Source organism: Oncorhynchus keta, chromosome 36 (genome assembly GCF_023373465.1).
Source record: "Oncorhynchus keta strain PuntledgeMale-10-30-2019 chromosome 36, Oket_V2, whole genome shotgun sequence".
Classification (NCBI taxonomy): domain Eukaryota; kingdom Metazoa; phylum Chordata; class Actinopteri; order Salmoniformes; family Salmonidae; genus Oncorhynchus; species Oncorhynchus keta.
In genome coordinates, this window is record NC_068456.1 from 7,846,256 (window position 1) to 7,866,585 (window position 20,330).

Consider the following 20,330-nt stretch of genomic DNA (forward strand, 5'->3'; position numbering starts at 1 on the left):
TTCCATTTCAATATTATCGCTTGCACAGTGCTCCTTGGGATGTTTAAAGCTTGGGAAATCTTTTTGTATCCAAATCCGGCTTTAAACTTCTTCACAACAGTATCTCGGACCTGCCTGGTGTGTTCCTTGTTCTTCATGATGCTCGCTGCGCTTTTAACGGACCTCTGAGACTATCACAGTGCAGGTGCATTTATACGGAGACTTGATTACACACAGGTGGATTGTATTTATCATCATTAGTCATTTAGGTCAACATTGGATCATTCAGAAATCCTCACTGAACTTCTGGAGAGAGTTTGCTGCACTGAAAGTAAAGGGGCTGAATAATTTTGCACACCCAATTTTTCAGTTTTTGATTTGTTAAAAAAGTTTGAAATATGCAATAAATGTCGTTCCACTACATGATTGTGTCCCACTTGTTGATTCTTCACAAAAAAATACAGTTTTATATCTTTATGTTTGAAGCCTGAAATGTGGCAAAAGGTCGCAAAGTTCAAGGGGGCCGAATACTTTCGCAAGGCACTGTATATAGAAAATTGCCAAATCTAAATCTGTGATTTTTTAAATATTCCTGTTTATATTATTCAATATTCATAAATTAGTGCAGACAAAAATAGTGACTAAAATATTAGTCAAACACCTATTTTCCAGTGGCAAATTGAAGAGACTATAACTGTCTAAATAGACAGAAAAAAAAATAATCATTTCAGTTTACTGAAGCGAGACAACATTTTCCCTGTGACTAAAATCTGACTAAGTGGACTGGACAAGAGTTTTTGGAAAGATTGATGAACAATTCATATTTGCAGCACAGATTCGCAGCGTAGTTCAATTCAGCAGTACGAAGGATGAGTCACACTAGGCAAACACAGCCTACATACAGTATGCTGATGAGCTGTGGGGCAGCAAGCAATGAGCTGGTGAGCTGCGGGGGAGCAAGCGATGAGCGTGGGCATACAGGAAGCCACCGCTTCGCCTCCGATTATACACATCGCGCAGGCGACTGTTGCTTCACCGCCAGCATTCTTGTTAGCTACCCTTTACCTGGTTAAGAAACACAAGCTGCTTTGTGAAAATAAAAACAATTGCAACATTGACTAATAGGAAAACATGTTTTTCTCTCCCATGAGTAGGCTATAGAAAAGTAGGCTGTCTTCGAAATGCAGTCTCGCTCAACCCTCCCACTTTTCCCACCGCATTTCATATACAGGTTCTGTAGCCAACGTAGCCAAGTCTTCCTCTTTTCTTCAGAGAAAATGGCTTGATTCTAGTTCAAAAGACATGATCTATAATACTGGTGCCAAGTTTTCTTCTCTTTCTATCGTGCATTGGTGGGGCGCATTTTATATTCATTAAGCATATCGCGGGTCGTTCTAAAACTAGGCTACTATCGGACCGGACCGGTAACCTTTTGTTTAGGCTGCACCTTGTTTAGGCTGCACCTTGTTCAGTCATGTTACCTTCATTAGTCAGCTACATCCTGGATGCAGGATGCAACGTTTTGGAATATTAAGATAGCATATTTCTATGTAGAACAAACATGCCTCTTTGACACATAGAATAATGAATAACGTTGGCTCTATTTATGGAATTTCTATCTCCAACATTCAAGATCGTTTATTTTTTTAACTGAACGTGGCTCTGGTAACATATAACCAGTAGCCTATAATGCAAACATTTTGTGGCACAGAAAGTAAGGAAAAGGGATAGCAAACAATGTATTGACTCGAGCACCGGGACTCGGAATTCAGCCATAGGGACTGGTGACTCGACCATTGGATGACTTGGACTTGGGACTCGAGCACAGAGGACTTGGGACTCGATTCTGGGCGAAACAGTCATTAGCTCCCGTTCTGCTTTTGGACATCAATGTGGCTGCGGCATCTGTGGAACGTTGGTAACAATGGCAATGACGTGACCGAGTGATGGAGGTGCAGCCCATACCAATTTGCCAATACTTTGCAGCAGCATCTGGTTATTGTGCTACTACTCTCTCATTATTCAAATGTCAAATGTTTTGATTGAGGCTATGATATTGTAGTCAGAATTACTAAGACTAGACTAAATCTGAAAGAAAAGAGTGCCAAAATTAACACTTAGATTTTTTATTATTGAAATCAAAATACTACTCCCATTACAGAGCAGGAGGAAAAACTTAATTTGACACCAATTCTTGCTTAAAGGAGGCCTTGGTTAGCCAAAATGTTATAAATATGCCAACTCTGATGATCAATTATGCTTTTAGATACAAGTGTCAAATGTCAACCATCCTTTTTCCAAAGGACCATTCTATGAATGAACATCTCCCAAATCATGTCATTTTTTTTTGTCCTGGTTTCGTGATGCGATCACTATTATCTCCAAAGCATAATATTCTCACATGATCAGCAGCTCTAATGTGCCCTAAACACGGCTGAGGAATTCAATGTACCGCCGAAAGACTAGACTACGCAATCTATCAATGTGATAAGATACAGTAGAAAACATCATATGGTCGCACACAACAACCAAAGCAGCTGAACACAGCAGCGTGAAACAACATGCTCATTTAATGTTTGCCTACGAGGAATAGCACATGACCTCTGCGTTCAATTAAGTATTCTATTCAATTCCTCCCCTAGTGATTCGATGGTTAAACTACACTCTCCGCTCAAAAGGCCCTTCTCACTTTACCTCACAGGATGAAGTATTTCCTGAATTGTTTGAGCAAAAGTCCTCCATTCAACAACCGCCCACCCCCTCCGCCCCACTCCTCTTCCCCTTCCCTTTTTGAGACAACGGGACTTCTCCCAAATTAACAATCCCCACAATTTGAAAAGAGCCACTGATTTGAGGTGCCATTGTGTGGTGGGAGCAGGGTTGGCCCCCACAAGTGGCTGGGCTCTCTCTTATCACGGAGCTCTGCTGTCTGTGTGGAACTTTATGGCTTGTTATCCTACAGCACCCCCCTCAAATCTCCTGATGAGGATTGCTGAATGACTACTCTGACTACTACACTGACTCTAATGTGGCGGCATTTGCACCAAAAGAAAGGGAGGGAGAGAGGAAGGGAGGGAGAGAGGAAGTGGGGGAGGGAGAGATGAAGGGAGGGAGGGAGGGAGAGAGGAAGGGAGGGAGAGATGAAGGGGGGGGGATGAAGGGAGGGAGAGAGGAAGGGAGGGAGAGATGAAGGGAGGGAGAGAGGAAGTGAAGGGGGACGGCACCATAACATAATGGACTTGGAGGGTTGGTTAGCAAAGACAGCTGGGCCAACGACAGTGGAGGGGTGAAAATGAGCGATAACTGTGATGGCTGTTGTCCCCCACAAAACCCTAGAAAATTGTGCACACACACACACAGAGAGAGAGATATCAGCAACACCTATCCATGTCAAGGTGCATGTGCCGAACCACATATAGTGTAGACACTAACTGATATGTTCGCAACACATGCATCAATGTGCTTACCTCGATAACCTGCCTTGTATCCAACCTGAAGTTGAAGTCCCCAAAGACAAAATATGGCACCTTCTCAAACCGCTGGTCAGTGATCCTGAAAAACATGAAAATTATTTGTCATTAAAAGTGAATTGATCCAAGTGGAGTTGTATACTGTTGATGGGACTCTCTGCTGGGCCTTAGTGTTTGGTTGCCTCAGGGCATTTTATGAGGTGTACACCACCACCTGGTGGTAGCAACACTTGCAAGATGTTTGCACCCCTGTGGATAACAATGTGCAATATTCAACTAAAAATCAGTTAACGTGAATAGGTTTGTGCAGATTGGGGCCTTTCAAATGTTTTTATTCAAATCAAATCACATTTGTCACATGTGCAGGTGTAGACCTTACCGTGAAATGTTACTGGCAAGCCCTTAACCAACAATGCAGTTCAAGAAATAGAGTTAAGAAAATATTTACGAAATGAACTAAAGTAATAATGTCTATTAAAACTAACACAAAATACCAATACCGAGGCTATATACAGGGGGTGCGGAGGTATCACAATCAAACTGTGCAAGTCTCAAATTCCAATTAACAAAAATATAAACACAACATGTAAAGTGCGTAATGAGCTGAAATAAAAGATCCCAGAAATGTTCCATATGCACAAAAAACATATCTCTCAAATGTTGTGCACAAAAGTGTTTACATCCCTGTTAGTGAGAATGTTATCCTTTGTCAAGATAATCCATCCACCTGACAGGTGTGGCATATCAAGAAGCTGATTAAACAGCATGATCATTACACAGGTGCACCTTGCGCTTGGGACAATAAAAGGCCACTCTAAAATGTGCAGTTGTACGTCCAACACGGAGCGTGCAATTGTACGTCCGACACGCCCCACAACCGCAGACCACGTGTAACCATGCCAGCCCAGGACCTCCACATCCGGCTTCTTCACCTGCAGGATCGTCAGAGGGGGGGTGCATAGGAGCATTTCTCTCTGAAATAAAGCTCTTTTGTGAGGAAAAACTCATTCTGATTGTGGGTGGGCCTATGCCCTCCCAGGCCCACCCAGTCACGTGAAATCCATAGATTAGGGCCTAATGATTTTATTTCAAATGGACTGATTTCCATATATTAACTGTAACTCAGTAAACTCTTTGACATTTTTGTATGTTGCATTTATGTTTTGGGTCAGTATATGTTCTAGTTTGTGATTGAGTTGATTTGAACATGCTATTCCAAATGGCATATGACGAGATCTGACTGAGTGTGCCTGCAGAGGCGTCATACACCCATTATTTAGGTGACAGAAAGGGGGATGTGCTGAAGCCACCATGCCTGCAAAAATATTTTGGAAGTAATGTATATGCATGTATTAATGTCTACATTAGTTTTGCCACATTTATGCTATTACAAACACTTTTTAATGCATACTTTTAAATGATATTACACTTTTGAGATTACTAATGTTACTGTCCTCACTACAATTACTTAAATAGTTACATGTCATTTTGTTCTTGAAACATTTAATTGAATTATACTGTGACGACCCTCCCACTCTGTCTGCCGTATTTCTTCTCTTGGCTCTAGTTTTCCTTCTTAGGATGCCGGTGGGCGGAGCCGGGAGGGTCGTCAGCGACATGGGACACACCTGGGCCCGTGTGCGTCCCAGGATAAATACACCACTTCCCTATTCATGGAGGAGACTCTCTCCATGCAGACACCTTTATAGATTGTGTTGTGGTTCTTGGTGGCCTTTTGTTTGAATGCTTTGGCACCTTTCAACACCCCGCATAATCACATTTATGCATGCAAAACACTCACTTACACTACTGATTACACACACCATTGTAAATTGTATTTAGTTTACTTAATAAATATATTTTTGTTATTCCTAATCTCCACCTTGTCTCCCTTTTTTGTTACGGACTTCGAGCCGGTTCGTGACAAGTTGGGGCTCATCCGGGATCTTGAAGGTATTGTGTTTGGGAGAAAACGTGGTGTTAATGTTAAACTCTGTAGGTGCTTTGCATCTTTTGTTAGAGCTTGTTTGTGTTGTAATGTTTGGTGCCCAGTATTGGTTGCCTTTTGTTTGTTAGGTAAACGTGCCACTGTGGTGGATAGTTGGTTGTGTGCTGCATTGAAGAGTATATTGGGTAGTTTCCAGGCCCCTGCCCAGGCTGGAGACTCTTGCTCTACTTGCTGTTGGGACATTGGTCTGGGTGAGTACAATTGTCTGTGTACCTCAGTGGGAGATTTGGGTAGGGTAGTGACACTTACTACCCGGAGCTATAGCCTTTTTCCGCTGTTAGGCTTAGTTATGGTTATTTTGTTTATTTGTGTGGTGTCTGTGGCCTGAGCTGTTGTCTCAGGGGCACATTTGTGGCTTGGGGTAATCTGCCAGCGTGCTGAGTGGTTTATTTCCTTGCCAGCGGGCTACGGTGCGTAATTACCCACTGCAAATCTGCACGAAGACTAGGGTTGTGTTTTATCTCATCTCTCTGTGGTGCCTAGTGTGATTGTCACTTCTCTTGTGGTCTGGTGTGGTCAGCAGAGCGGGAAGAGAATTGTATTTACTTCTGATTATGTCGTCTAATGTAGACTAGTTAATTCGCTTTCCATCAGAGGAACTGTTAGAATTAAGTACTAAAGAACAGCTGTTAAAGATCGCTGAACACTACAAGATTGAAATTAGTGATAAACGTAGTCAATTCTGCTACGTTGATGTTGCCAAAATGTAATAAGGACCCTGGGATGTTATTTTCGTTGGAGCTTGTTGCTGACACGCCCTGTCCCTGAATGTTTATGTGACTGATCATTGTTTGGTATTGTCCTGTTCTGTCGCTTCTGGTCTCTTTTCTTCTTTCCTCTTAAACATTGCTTCCTGTGCACAAAGGTTGCTGAGGTCTGGGGAGGTTGCGGTTGGCTGGGGCAAATGGAAGTGTGAACATGTACACCATCAATTTGGGACGCAGAGGCTGGGATGTTTCGGGGTCCTTGTTGGTCACCGGTTTTATGGGGGGGGGGGGTCGTCAGCTACATGGGAAACACCTGGGCCTGGGATAAATACACCACTTCCCCATTCATGGACACTCTCTCCATGCAGACACCTTTATTGGTGTTTTTGTGGCCTTTTGGTTGTATGCTTTGGCACCTTTCAACACCCTGCATTATCACATTTATGCATGCCAAACACTACTGATTACACACACTTAACAATGGTATTTATTTAATTTAATTGTATTTTGTTATTCTTGTCTCCCTTTTGTTACGGAACTTCGAGCCGGTTTGTGACAATACAAAGCATCAGCAATCCCGTGTCTTCAGAAAGTATTCCACATTTTGTTACAACCTGTATTAAAAATGTCTTACCCATCTACACACAATACCCCATAATGACCAAGACAACATGTGTATTGAAAAATGAATATCCAATCTACCGGAGTCAGTACCACATTTGTGTCTAAGAGCTTTGCACATTCAAGTTGATTGTTAATAGCTGGACAGCCATTTTCATGTCTTGACAGACTTAAGCCAAATCTAACTAGGCCACTCAGGAACATTCAATGTCTTGGTAAGTAACTCCACATGAGTGCCTGTTGAAAAGCAGACAAGGTTTTCCTCTATGATATTTTTTGCCTGTGCTTAGCATACTAAACTCCATAGTTGGGTAGCCTAGTGGTTAGAGCATTGGACTAGTAACCGGAAGGTTGCAAGTTCAAACCCCAGAGCTGACAAGGTACAATTGTCGTTCTGCCCCTGAACAGGCAGTTAACCCACTGTTCCCAGGCCGTCATTGAAAATAAGTTTCTTTGCCGCAGTTTATTGTAGTGCCTTGACTGAAAATATTCCAAAACATGCAATGTCAAATAGGTTAGTGTTGTGCCATTCAGTTTTAAAGTCACCATTGGCCTCATGGTGAAATTCAGGAAGGATGCCTGTATTGTGACTCAAAAGTGTAATTTACATCTTCCCTGTGCTCAAAGGGATATTCAATGTATGTTTTTTTCTACCAATAGCTGCCCTTTGTTGCAAGGCATTGTCCTTTGTGGTTAAATCTGTACTGCAGGACCTTACAGATATTTGTACACCCTTTTAAATCAGTTGAATCTGCTACTTCAGCTACACCTGTTGCTGACAAGTGTATAAAATTGAGAACACATCCTTACTGAAGAGCTCAGTGACTGACACAGTACACCACCTTTCCAAAAAATCTGTTATGTTAGAGCTGCCCCGGTGAGCTGTAGGTGCAGTTGTGACGTGGAAACTTCTAGAAGCAACAGCGGCTCACAGAACATGAGTCCTCGTCAGCACAACGACTGTTCGTCTGGAGCTTCTTGAAATGGGTTTCCATGGCAGAGCGTCAGCTGGAGTGGTGTAAAGGTTGCCACGGACACCAGGAGAGCACTCCCTGCCCCAGTGCATAGTGCAGGAGGAATAATGGTCTGGGCTTGGCTCCTTAACGCTACAGCATACAATGCCATTCTGAGCTTCCAACAGTTTGGGGAAGGCCCTTTTCCATTTCAGCCTGACGAGGTCCATACAGAAAGGGTATGTTGATCGGTGTGGAAGAACTTGACTGGTCTGCACAGAACCCTGACTTCACCCCATCAAACACCTTACATCCAAATGACATAACACACAATACATTATCATAAGGTAGCTTAGCGTTTAAAAGCATTGGGCCAGTAACTGAAAGGTCGCTGGTTCGAATTCCTGAGCCGGCAAGGTGGAAAAATCATCCGTTCTGCCCTTGAGCATGGCAGTTAACCCTCAACAGCTGCTCCCCTGATGACGTGGTCGTTGATTAAGGCAGCCTACGGCACCTCTGATTCAGAGAGGTTGGGTTAAATGTTGACACATTTCAGTTGAGTGCAACTGACTAGGTATTCCATTTCTCGTGTCTAAGCTTAACTATTGAGCTGTCTGTATCCTCCTGACTGGTGGTTCATTTTTTAAAATAAACTAAAATGTGCTTCTCTGCTAAAATCTGGGTAAAAGATTGAAAGGAATGTGAGTTTTATTCAGTACATTTAGTAATTGCTTGTATTTCTAAATTCCTGCAACCTTGCCAGCAGGCATGCCAGCTAACTTGATTGATAGCCTGAAGTGGCTTGGTGCTAGTTTGGTTCCCGATCACCCAGTCACATATCTAGCTGGCTAGCTAAAGCCAACTTAATATAATTCCTAGGTGGCTAGAATTACAGAGAATAATAACATTTAGATTTTATTTAATCATCAAGAAGGAAAGGCTCCGTAGCTTGATCAAATGTTAATTTACAAGCATACCTCTTGCAAGTCCTTCCCATCACTGGCAGCTAAACTCAAATTAAACACTGTCTCTCTGCTCTGTGGTGCACCACTTACTAGGGAGAATTGGGGGAAAGAATACTCTTTGCCTGGTCCAGTCAGTGTGGCCCATCCACAAAATATGATAGAACATTTAGTCATTCATTTAACATCTGACAAATTAAAAAACAGGAGAAAACTGAGGGGGCATGTGCTCTCTATGGGCATCTGCTATACTTTGCATGGGATTTGTGCAGTCATGAACTCGGTCCCAATATCCACACTTGCATACTACTTAGTATGTGGTGATGTCATGAACATATGTAACAGAGTTAAGAATATGCCGTAAGCTTGAAATGTCAGGGATGGAGCCATCCAATCGGTACCTTTTGGGTGGTTCAACATGTTGGAACGTTGTCAAGGAGGGTGGTCATGTGCATGCGAAGCAGGATCACTGGTTTGAGCACAGTAAGGGGCAGTCGGACAGTGGAGGAAGCTAAGCTGTTAACAGTACGCGGTCCCCGTTACACATGGTTCCTGTACCCAAGAATGCAAAAGTAACTGAACTATATGACTATCGCCTCGTAGCACTAACTTCGGTGATCATGAAGTACTTTGAGAGACTAGTTAACGATACTATCACCGCCATCTTACCTGTCACCCTAGACCCACTTCATCAACCTGGCCAAGGCTTTCGACTCTGTCAATCACCGTATTCTTATCGGCAGACTCAACAAATGACTGCCTCTCCTGGTTCACTAAATACTTCTCAGATAGAGTTCAGTGTGTCAAATCGGAGGGCCTGTTGTCCGGACCTCTGGCAATCTCTATGGGATTACCACAGGGTTCAATTCTCGGGCCGACTCTTTTCTCTGTATATATCAACAATGTCGCTCTTGCTGCTGGTGATTCCCTGATCAACCTCTACGCAGACGACACCATTCTGTATACATCTGGCCCTTTTTTGGACACTGTGTTAAAAAATCTACAAACGAGCTTCAACACTCCTTCCGTGGCCTCAAACTGCTCTTAAACGCTAGTAAAACTAAATGCATGCTTTTCAACCGATCGCTGCCCGCACCCGGCCGACGAGCATCACTACTCTGGGCGGTTCTGACTTAGAATATCAGGCTAGACTGTAAACTCTCCATCCAGACTCACATTAAGCATCTCCAATCCAAAATTAAATCTAGAGTCGGCTTCCTAATTCACAACAACGCCTCCTTCACTCACGCTGCCAAACATACCCTTGTAAAACTACAAAATAGCCTCCAAATCTATTCAGCAAACTGGATGCAGTCTATCACAGTGCCATCCTGTTTGTCACCAAAGCCCCATATACCACCCACCACTGCGACCTGTATGCTCTCGTCGGATGGCCCTCACTACATATTCGTCACCAGACCCACTGGCTCCAAGTCATCTATAAGTCTTTGCTTGGTAAAGCTACACCTTATCTCAGCTCACTGGTCACCATAACAACACCCACCCATAGCAGCGCTCCAGCAGGTATATCTCACTGGTCATCCCCAAAGCCAACACCTCCTTTGGCTGCCTTTCCTTCCAGTTCTCTGCTGCGAATGACTGGAATGAATTGCAAAAATTGCTGAAGTTGGAGACATATCTCCCTCACTATCTTTAAGCATCAGCTATCTGAGCAGCTTACCGATCGCTGCAGCTGTACACAGCCCATCTGTAAACAGCTCATCCAACTACCGACCTCATCCCCATATTGTTTTATTTACTTTTTTGCTCGCCAGTATTTCTACTTGCACATCATCTGTACATTTATCACTCCAGTGTTAATTTGCTAAACTGTAATTACTTTGCTACTATTGCCTATTTATTGCCTTACCTCCTCACGTCATTTGCACATACTGTATATAGACTTTTTCTAATGTGTTATTGACTATGTTTGTTTAGTCCATGTCTAACTCGGTCTTGTTGTTTGTCGCACTGTTTTGCTTTATCTTGGCCAGGTCGCAGTTGTAAATGAGAACTTGTTCTCAACTAGCTTACCTGGTTAAATAAAAATAAAAATGTCAATATGCTTACCGCCCAAATAGGTCCACAGACGATGCAATCGCCATCACACAGCCCTATCCGATCTGGACAAGAGGAATACCTATGTAAGAATGCTGTTTATTGACTATAGCTGAGCATTCAACACCATAGTACCCTCCAAGCTCGAGGCCCTGGGTCTGAACCCCGCCCTGTGCAATTGTGTCCTGGACATTCTGACGGGCCGCCCCAGGTGGTGAAGGTAGGAAACAACATCACCGGCCTCCTGAGTGGCGCAGTGGTCTAAGGCGCTACACCGCAGTGCTAGTGGTGCCACTAGAGAGTCTGGGTTCGAGTCCAGGCTCTGTCGCAACCGGCAGCGACCGTGAGACCCATAGGGCAACTGCACCACTCACAACCGCAGGGCTCTCCAAAGGGTGGTGAGGTCTGCACAACGCATCACCGGGGGCCAAAGAGAGCATCACGGACAACAACCAAACGAGCCACTGCCTGTTCACCAAGCTACCATCCAGAAGGCGAGGTCAGTACAGGGTGCATCAAAACTGTGACAGAAGCTGTTTTTCAGACTCTCTATCTTAAGGCCATCAGACTGTTAAACAGCCATCACTAACATTGAGTGGCTGCTGCCAACATACTGACTCAAATCTCTAGCCACTTTAATAATTAAATATTGGATGTAATAAATGTATCACGAGTCCCTTTAAACAATACCACTTTATATAATGTTACATACCCTACATTACTCATCTCATATGTATATACTGTACTCTGTACCATCTACTGCATCTTGCCTATGCCGCACGGCCATCGCTCGTACATAAGTTATATGTACATATTCTTATTTATTCCTTTACACTTGCGTGTATAAGGTAGTTGTTGTCAGCCAAGACCTCAAGAGAAATCAGCCAAGACCTCAGAAAGAAATTGTAGACCAGAAGTCTGGTCCATTCTTGGAAGCAATTTCCAAATACATGAAGGTATCACGTTCATCTGTACAAACAATAGTACGCAGCAGTCATACCGCTCAGGAAGGAGACGCGTTCTGTCTCCTAGAGATGAACGTACTTTGGTGAGAAGGAGTGCAAATCAATCCCAGAACAACAGCAATGAACCTTGTGAAGATGCTGGAGGAAACAGGCACAAAAGTATCTATATCCACAGTAAAACGAGTCCTATATCAACATAACCCGAAAGGCCTCTCAGCAAGGAAAAAGCCACTGCTCCAAAACTGCCATAAAAAAGCCCGACTACGGTTTGCAACTGCACATGGGAACAAAGATCATACTTTTTGGAGAAATGTCCTCTGGTCTGATGAAACAAAAATAGAACTGTTTGGCCATAATGACCATCGTTATGTTTGGAGGAAAAAGGCGGAGGCTTGCAGGCCGAAGAACACCATCCCAACCGTGAAGCACGGGGGTGGCAGTATCATGGTGTGGGGGTGCTTTGCTGCAGGAGGGACTGGTGCACTTCACAAAATAGATGGCAACATGAGGGAGGAAAATTGTATGTATATATTGAAGCAACATCAAGACATCAGTCGGGAAGTTTAAGCTTGGTCGCAAATGTGTCTTCCAAATGGACAATGACCCCAAGAATACTTCCGAAGTTGTGGCAAAATGGCTAAAGGACAACAAAGTCAAGGTATTGGAGTGGCCATCACAAAGCCCTGACCTCAATCCCATAGGAAATGTGAGGGCAGAACTGAGAAATCGTGTGCGAGCAAGGAGGCATACAAACCTGACTCAGTTACACCAGCTCTGTCAGGAGAAACGGGCCAAAATTCATCCTTATCCTTATTGTGGGAAGCTTGTGGAAGGCTATCCGAAACATTTGACCCAAGCTAAACAATTTAAAGGCAATGCTACGAAATACTAATTGAGTGTATGTAAACTTCTGACCCACTGGGAATGCGATGAAAGAAATAACAGCTGAAATTAATCATTCTCTACTATTATTCTGACATTTCACATTCTTGAAATGAAGTGGTGATCCTAACTGACCTAAAACAGGGAATTTTTACTAGGATTAAATGTCAGGAATTGTGAAAAACTGATTGTAAATGTATTTGGCTAAGGTGTATGTAAACTTCTGATTTCAACTGTAATATAGAGCTGTGTGTGTGAGTTAGGGAGGATTCATGGAGTCCAGATCCTAGGTTCATGGAATGCTTCCAGATCTACAGCAGAACCGGCATCCAAGTGCATTTAAAACGCACATAAGCGACATATAATTAACTTCCTATACCTAATAATTTACTTAAGAGGCCCCATCTAACAGAGGAGAGATAAGAAATTAAGATTATGGCAGTAGCACTGCAAGCCTACTTGTGTAATTAATGATTCAGGATGCTAGCACCTCGCTAATCGGGGGGGATAAATCTCTGGGTGGAGGGTGGACTCCTTCCCAGACCCCTGAAAACAATATATTTATGAGGCTGTAAAAAGAGAAGGCACTCAGTGGTGGGTTCCTTCCTAGTCCTCCATCATAAAGCACCACCACAGACCAGGCAGAATAGGAGCGATGGGGAGGGGAGGGGGGAGAGTGGGGGGACAGCAGCCTGGGAAAATTTGTTTGTTGTGGGGGGATGCTGGTGGCTGGATGGAGTTAACACACACGATGTCATCATTGACCTTCCAATAGACAAGCTTCAAGAGACTGAAAGAACACTATTCAACTACGAGGATAGTTCCCCCTGTATTTTTTTGTGTGGTGCAAGTAGCCAATGGAATGGTCACTTAAAGACAGTAACATTTCTTTAGTTTAAAAGTTGTGTTTGCAAACCATGTGTCTCAGTGTCCGAGGGCCAAATGGGCCACAATGAAAATACAAGTTAGTCTGTAAAAAATACATAGATTTCTAACTAAAGTAAAGGGCAGTGACAGTCTTGGAATTTGAGATGACGGTAATTGGCCAGGCCATTGTACACAGTCGCCAACATAACCATCACTTTTTTACATGGCTATGCTTCTTAATGAAAACCTACTTGAAACAAGCCATTACACATCATTGATATCATGGCATTCCATTATGATTATTGAGGTTATTACTTTTAAATATTAAAAATAGACTAATTAAGAAATGCCAGGTTTGAAAGCGTCTGTCGTATTTTCATATTGACACAACATTAAAGGATTCAAAATAAACATATGCCTACTTGTCCTTGTCTGTTGGCTTTTCTGCATATAAACAAATACATATCGATCCCATTGAAATGAACTCTGATTGGGTTTTCTCCCTGTTATTTTTTATTTTACCTTTAATGAACTTGGCAAGTCAGTTAAGAACAAATTCTTATTTTCAATGACGGCCTAGTGGGTTAAATGCCTTGTTCAGGGGCTCAATGACAGATGTTTACCTTGTCAGCTCGGGGATTCAATCTTGCAACCTTCCGGTTACTAGTCCAACGCTCTAACCACTAGGCTACCTGCCACCCCAGACCTTCCCCAGACATGCTTCAAGAGACTGAAAGAGCACTAATTCTGAAAAATGTGCATAATGTCACAAACCCTACTGCTGCGGTCATTCGATGGCAGTGACACATTTTCTTCAATGAGAGGGCACTGTAATGAGATACACAATGTAGCCTAAGCTACTGAAAACAAGCCTTTTTCTTCGCGGAAGTTAGAGTAGCAGTGACCCAGTGTATTGCCATTTGGAACACGTGACAGATACTGATATTGAGCATTTCCGGTCACAACTTGCAGACTTGTTTACGTGTTGCTGTGCGTTTTGTTGCTAAACTTACTTTGCTACCTGACAACTTTACGGTTTTTACTTTTTAATTACCGTTTATATTTTTAGTTTTTCACTCACTCAACTTTTTTTCATTCAACTTTTTTCACTCCGGACGCTTTATCTGGACGTGGTTCGTCAGGACCTTCAACAACCGAAGCTAAGTAGTAACATTGACATGATGCCTTCTAATTGCAGTCGCTGTACTCATAATATACAGGAGAACGATCGCCTTACGGCGAGGATAGCTGTGCTGCCAGCCCAGCTTCAGACGCAATCGATAGGCAAGGGTAATTTCAGTGTAGGAAAAGATGAAACAGCATCTGTGCCACCAGTAAGTACAGATAGTAATGTTAGTACAAATCCCCTCGCACGGTCCCCGCAGCCGGCAGAAACGTTTTCCCCATTAAGCAGCGAGTCGGAGTCTGAGGCCGAGCCTTCTCGTCTCTACTCCTCCCATTACGGGGTCTGAGACGCCGAAGCTTCCCACCATTATCTCTGACAAATTGAAAACCCTAGACATTGGCGCCTCCATTACCCGCAGTATTAGACTTAAAACGAATCATCCAGCGATCATACACTGTTTACCAGGGGGCAGGGCTACCGACGTGAAGGCTAATCTGAAGATGGTGCTGGCTAAAGCTAAACTGGCGAGTGTAGAGAGTATAGAGATATTGTTATCCACGTCGGCACCAACAATGTTAGGATGAAACAGTCAGAGATCACCAAGCGCAACATAGCTTCAGCGTGTAAATCAGCTAGAAAGATCTGTCGGCATCGAGTAATTGTCTCTGCCCCCCCCCCAGTTAGGGGGAGTGATGAGCTCTACAGCAGAGTCTCACAACTCAATTGCTGGTTGAAAACGGTTTTCTGCACCTCCCAAAAGCATTTGTAGATAATGGGCCCTCTTTCTGGGACTCACCCACAAACAGGACCAAGCCTGGCCTGCTGAGGAGTGACGGACTCCATCCTAGCTGGAGGGGTGCTCATCTTATCTACCAACAAAGACAGGGCTCTAACTCCTCTAGCTCCACAATGAAATAGGGTGCAGGCCAGGCAGCAGGCTGTTAGCCAGCCTGCCAGCTAAGTGGAGTCTGCCACTAGCACAGTCAGTGTAGTCAGCTCAGCTATCCCCATTGAGACAGTGTCTGTGCCTCGACCTAGGTTGGGTAAAACTAAACATGGCGGTGTTCGCATTAGCAATCTCACTAGGATAAAGACCTCCTCCATTCCTGCAATTATTGAAATAGATTGTGATACCTCACATCTCAAAATAGGGCTACTTAGTCCCTAACTTCAAAGGCAGTTATAGTCAATGAACTAATTACTGATCATAATCTTGATGCGATTGGCCTGACTGAAACATGGCTTAAGCCTGATGAATTTACTGTGTTAAATGAGGCCTAACCTCCTGGTCACACTAGTGACCATATCCCCCGTGCATCCCGCAAAGGAGGAAGTGTTGCTAAAATTTACGATAACAAATTTCAATTTACCAAAAAATATATATGTTTTCATCTTTTGAGCTTCTTGTCATGAAATCTATGCAGCCTACTCAATCACTTTGTATAGCTACTGTTTACAGGCCTCCTGGGCCATATACAGCGTTCCTCATTGAGTGTCCTGAATTCCTATCGGACATTGTACTCATAGCAGATAATATTCAAATTTTTGGTGACTTTAATATTCACATGGAAAAGTCCACAGACCCACTCCAAAAGGCTTTCGGAGCCATCATCGTGGGTTTTGTCCAACATGTCTCTGGACCGACTCAATGTCACAGTCATACTCTGGACTTAGTTTTGTCCCATGGAATAAATGTTGTGGATCTTAATGTTTTTCCTCATAATCCTGGACTATCGGACCACCATTTTGTTACGTTTGCAATTGCAACAAATAATCTGCTCAGACCCCAACCAAGGAGCATCAAAAGTCGTGCAAAACAACTGTAAATTTCAGTGTTCCTCAAGGTTCCGTTTTAGGAGAACTATTGTTTTCACTATATATTTTATCTCTTGGGGATGTCATTTGAAAACATAATGGTAACTTTCACTAAGCGGGTGACACACAGCTGTACATTTCATTGAAAAATGGTGAAGCCCCAAAATTGCCCTCGTTAGAAGTCTGTGTTTCAGACATAAGGAAGTGGATGGCTGCAAACTTTCTACTTTTAAACTCGGACAAAACAGAGATGCTTGTTCTAGGTCCCAAGAAACAAAGAGATCTTCTGTTGAATCTGACAATTAATCTTAATGGTTGTACAGTCGTCTCAAATAAAACTGTGAAGGACCTTGGCGTTACTCTGGACCCTGATCTCTCTTTTGACGAACATATCAAGACCATTTCAAGGACAGCTTTTTCCATCTATGTAACATTGCAAAAATCAGAAACCTTCTGTCCAAAAATTATACAGAAAAATGAATCCATGCTTTTGTTACTTCTAGGTTAGACTACTTTCCGGCTACCCGGAAAAAGCACGAAATAAACTTCAGTTAGTGCTAAATACGGCTGCTAGAATCCTGACTAGAACCAAAAAAATTGACCATATTAATCCAGTGCTAGCCTCCCTACACTGGCTTCCTGTTAAGGCAAGGGCTGATTTCAAGGCTTTACTGCTCCTACCTATCTCTCTGATTTGGTCCTGCTGTACATACCTACACGTACGCTACGGTCAAAAGACGCAGGCCTCCTATCTCTTCAGTGGGTCATATGTAGTCTGGCCCAGGAGTGTGAAGGTGAACGGAAAGGCTCTGGAGCAACGAACCGCCCTTGCTGTCTCTGCCTGGCCGGTTCCCCTCTTTCCACTGGGATTCTCTGCCTCTAACCCTATTACAGGGGCTGAGTCACTGTCTTACTGGTGCTCTTTCATGCAGTCCCTAGGAGGGGTGCGTCATTTGAGTGGCTTGAGTCACTGATGTGATCTTGCTGTCTGGATTGGCGCCCCCCTTGGGTTGTGCTGTGGCGGAGAACTTTGTGGGCTATACTCGGCCTCGTCTCAGGATGATAAGTTGGTGGTTGAAGATATCCCTCTAGTGGTGTGGGGGCTGTGCTTTGGCAAAGTGGGTGTGGTTATATCCTTCCTGTTTGGCCCTGTTCGAGGGTATCATCGGATGGGGCCACAGTGCCTCCTAACCCCTCCTGTCTCAGCCTCCAGTATTTGTGCTGCAGTATTTTATGTGTCAGGGGGCTAGGGTCAGTTTGTTATATCTGGAGTACTTCTCCTGTCTTATCCGGTGTCCTGTGTGAATTTAAGTATTTTCTCTCTAATTCTCTCTTTCTTTCTCTCTCTCTCTCGGAGGGCCATGCATCAGGACTACCTGGCATGACTCCTTGCTGTCCCCAGTCCACCTGGCCGTGCTGCTACTCCAGTTTCAACTGTTCTGCCATATTATTATTGGACCATGCTGATCATTTATGAACATTTGAAAATCTTGGCCATGTTCTGTTATAATCTCCACCCGGCACAGCCAGAAGAAGACTGGCCACCCCACATAGCCTGGTTTCTTCCTAGGTTTTGGCCTTTCTAGGGAGTTTTTCCTAGGCACCGTGCTTCTACACCTGCATTGCTTGCTGTTTGGGGTTTTAGGCTGGGTTTCTGTACAGCACTGAGATATCAGCTGATGTACGAAGGGCTATATAAATACATTTGATTTGATTTAATGCAGGGAAACTTAAATCTAATTTCCACCAGGATGTTAAATGTGCAACGAGAGGGGAAAAAAACTATACACCACCTTTTCTCCACACACAGAGAAGCATACAACGCTCTCCCTCTGGCAAATTTTACCATAATTCTATCCTCCTGATTCCTGCTTACAAGCAAAAACTAAAGTAGGAAGCACCAGTGACTCGGTCAATAAAAAAAGTGGTCAGATGAAGCAGATGCTAAACTACAGGACTGTTTTGCTTGCACAGACTGCAATATGTTCCTGGATTCTTCCGGTGGCAGTCACTGGCATCGATGACGTCGTTCCCACAGTGACTGTACGTACATACCCCAACCAGAAGCCATGGATGGCAGGCAACATCCACACTGAGCTAAAGGGTAGACCTGCCATTTTCAAGGAGCCCAGAAGCTTATAAGATATCTCGCTATGCCCTCCGACGAACCATCAAACAGGCAAAGCGTCAATACAGGACTAAGATTGAATCGTACTACACCGGCTCCGATGCACATCAGATGTGGCAGGGCTTGCAAACTATTACAGACTACAAAGGGAAGCACAGCCGCGAGCTGCCCAGTGACACAAACCTACCAAATGAGCTAAATTACTTCTATGTTTGCTTCGAGGCAAGTAACACTGAAACATACACACGACTGTGTGATCACGCTCTCCATAGCCGTAAGCAAGACCTTTAAACAGGTCAACATTCACAAGGCCGCAGGGCCAGACTGATTACCAGGACATGTACTCTGAGCATGCACAGACCAACTGTCAAGTGTCTTCACTGACGTTTTCAAGTCTGTAATACCAACATGTTTCAAGCAGACCACCATAGTCCCTGTACCCACGAACACTAAGGTAACCTGCCTAAATGACTACCGACCCTGTAGCACTCACGTCTGTAGCCATGAAGTGCATTGAAAGTGCATTGAATTGGTCACGGCTCACACCAACACCATTATCCCAGAAACCCTAGACCCACTCCAATTTGCATACCGCCCCAACAGATCCACAGATGATCATCTCTATTGCACTCCACACTGCCCTTTCCCGCCTGGTCAAAAGGAACACCTATGTGAGAATGCTATTCATTGACTACAGATCAGCGTTCAACACCATAGCGCTCTCAAAGCAGGTCTGATGACCGACAACGACGAGAGCGAAGAGGTTAGAGACCTGGGCGTGTGGTGCCAGGACATCAAGACAAAGGAGATGATTGTGGACTACAGGAAAAAGAGGACCGAGCACGCCCCCCATTCTCATTGACGGGGCTGCAGTGGAGCAGGTTGAGAGCTTCAAGTTCCTTGGTGTCAACATCACCTACAAACTAACATGGTCCAAGCACACCAGGACAGTTGTGAAGAGGGCACGACAAAACCTATTCCCCCCTCAGGAGACTAAAAAGATTTGGCATGGATCCTCAGATCTTCAAAAGGTTCTACAGCTGCACCATCGAGAGCACCCTGACTCGGCCTCCGACCACAAGAGGCACTACACAGGGTAGTGCGAATGGCCCAGTACATCACTGGGGCCAAGCTTCCTGCCATCCAGGACCTCTATACCAGGCAGTGTCAGAGGAAGGCCCTAAAAATGGTCAAAGACTCCATCCACCCAAGTCATAGACTGTTCACTCTGCTTCCGCACGGCAAGTTGTACCGGAGTGCCAATTCTAGGTCCAAGAGGCTTCTAAACAGTTTCTACCCCCAAGCCATAAGACTCCTGAACATCTAGTCAAAAGGCTACCCAAACTATTTGTAGTGCCTCCCAACCCCACCACCTCTTTACACCCCTGCTACTCTCTCTTGTCATCTATGCATAGTCACTTTAATAACTCTACCTATATGTACATACTACCTCAACTAACCGGTGCCCACACACATTGACTCTGTATCGGCACCCCCCTGTATATAGTCTTGCTATTGTTATTTTACTGCTGCTCTTTAATTACTTGTTATTTTTACATCTTATTCTTATCAGTATTTTTTTTTAACTGTATTGTTGGTTTGGGGCTTGTAAGTAAGCATTTCACTATAAGGTGAATACCTGCTGTATTCAGTGCATGTGACTTATACAATTTTAATTTGATTTATTAGCTGCTCGAGCATCAAAGGACAGTAAGCAAAAGGAGTAAATTAAGAAAGTTTAATAGACGGACTAAGTTAGCAAATAAACACTCACTATTAGGTCAAGTTT

At 43.8% G+C, this 20,330-nt stretch overlaps 1 protein-coding gene across 3 annotated transcripts in view; it reads right to left on the reverse strand.

Annotated features, from left to right (window-relative positions):
* LOC118369550 (inositol polyphosphate-5-phosphatase A-like) overlaps window positions 1-20,330 on the reverse strand; it is a 300,208-nt gene that overhangs the window by 69,257 nt on the left and 210,621 nt on the right. For all 3 annotated transcript variants that reach the window (XM_035754029.2, XM_035754028.2, XM_052498410.1), the window contains exon 9: window positions 3,447-3,531. In XM_035754029.2, coding sequence (XP_035609922.2) covers window positions 3,447-3,531 — 85 coding nt within the window. The remainder of the gene's footprint in view (window positions 1-3,446; window positions 3,532-20,330) is intronic.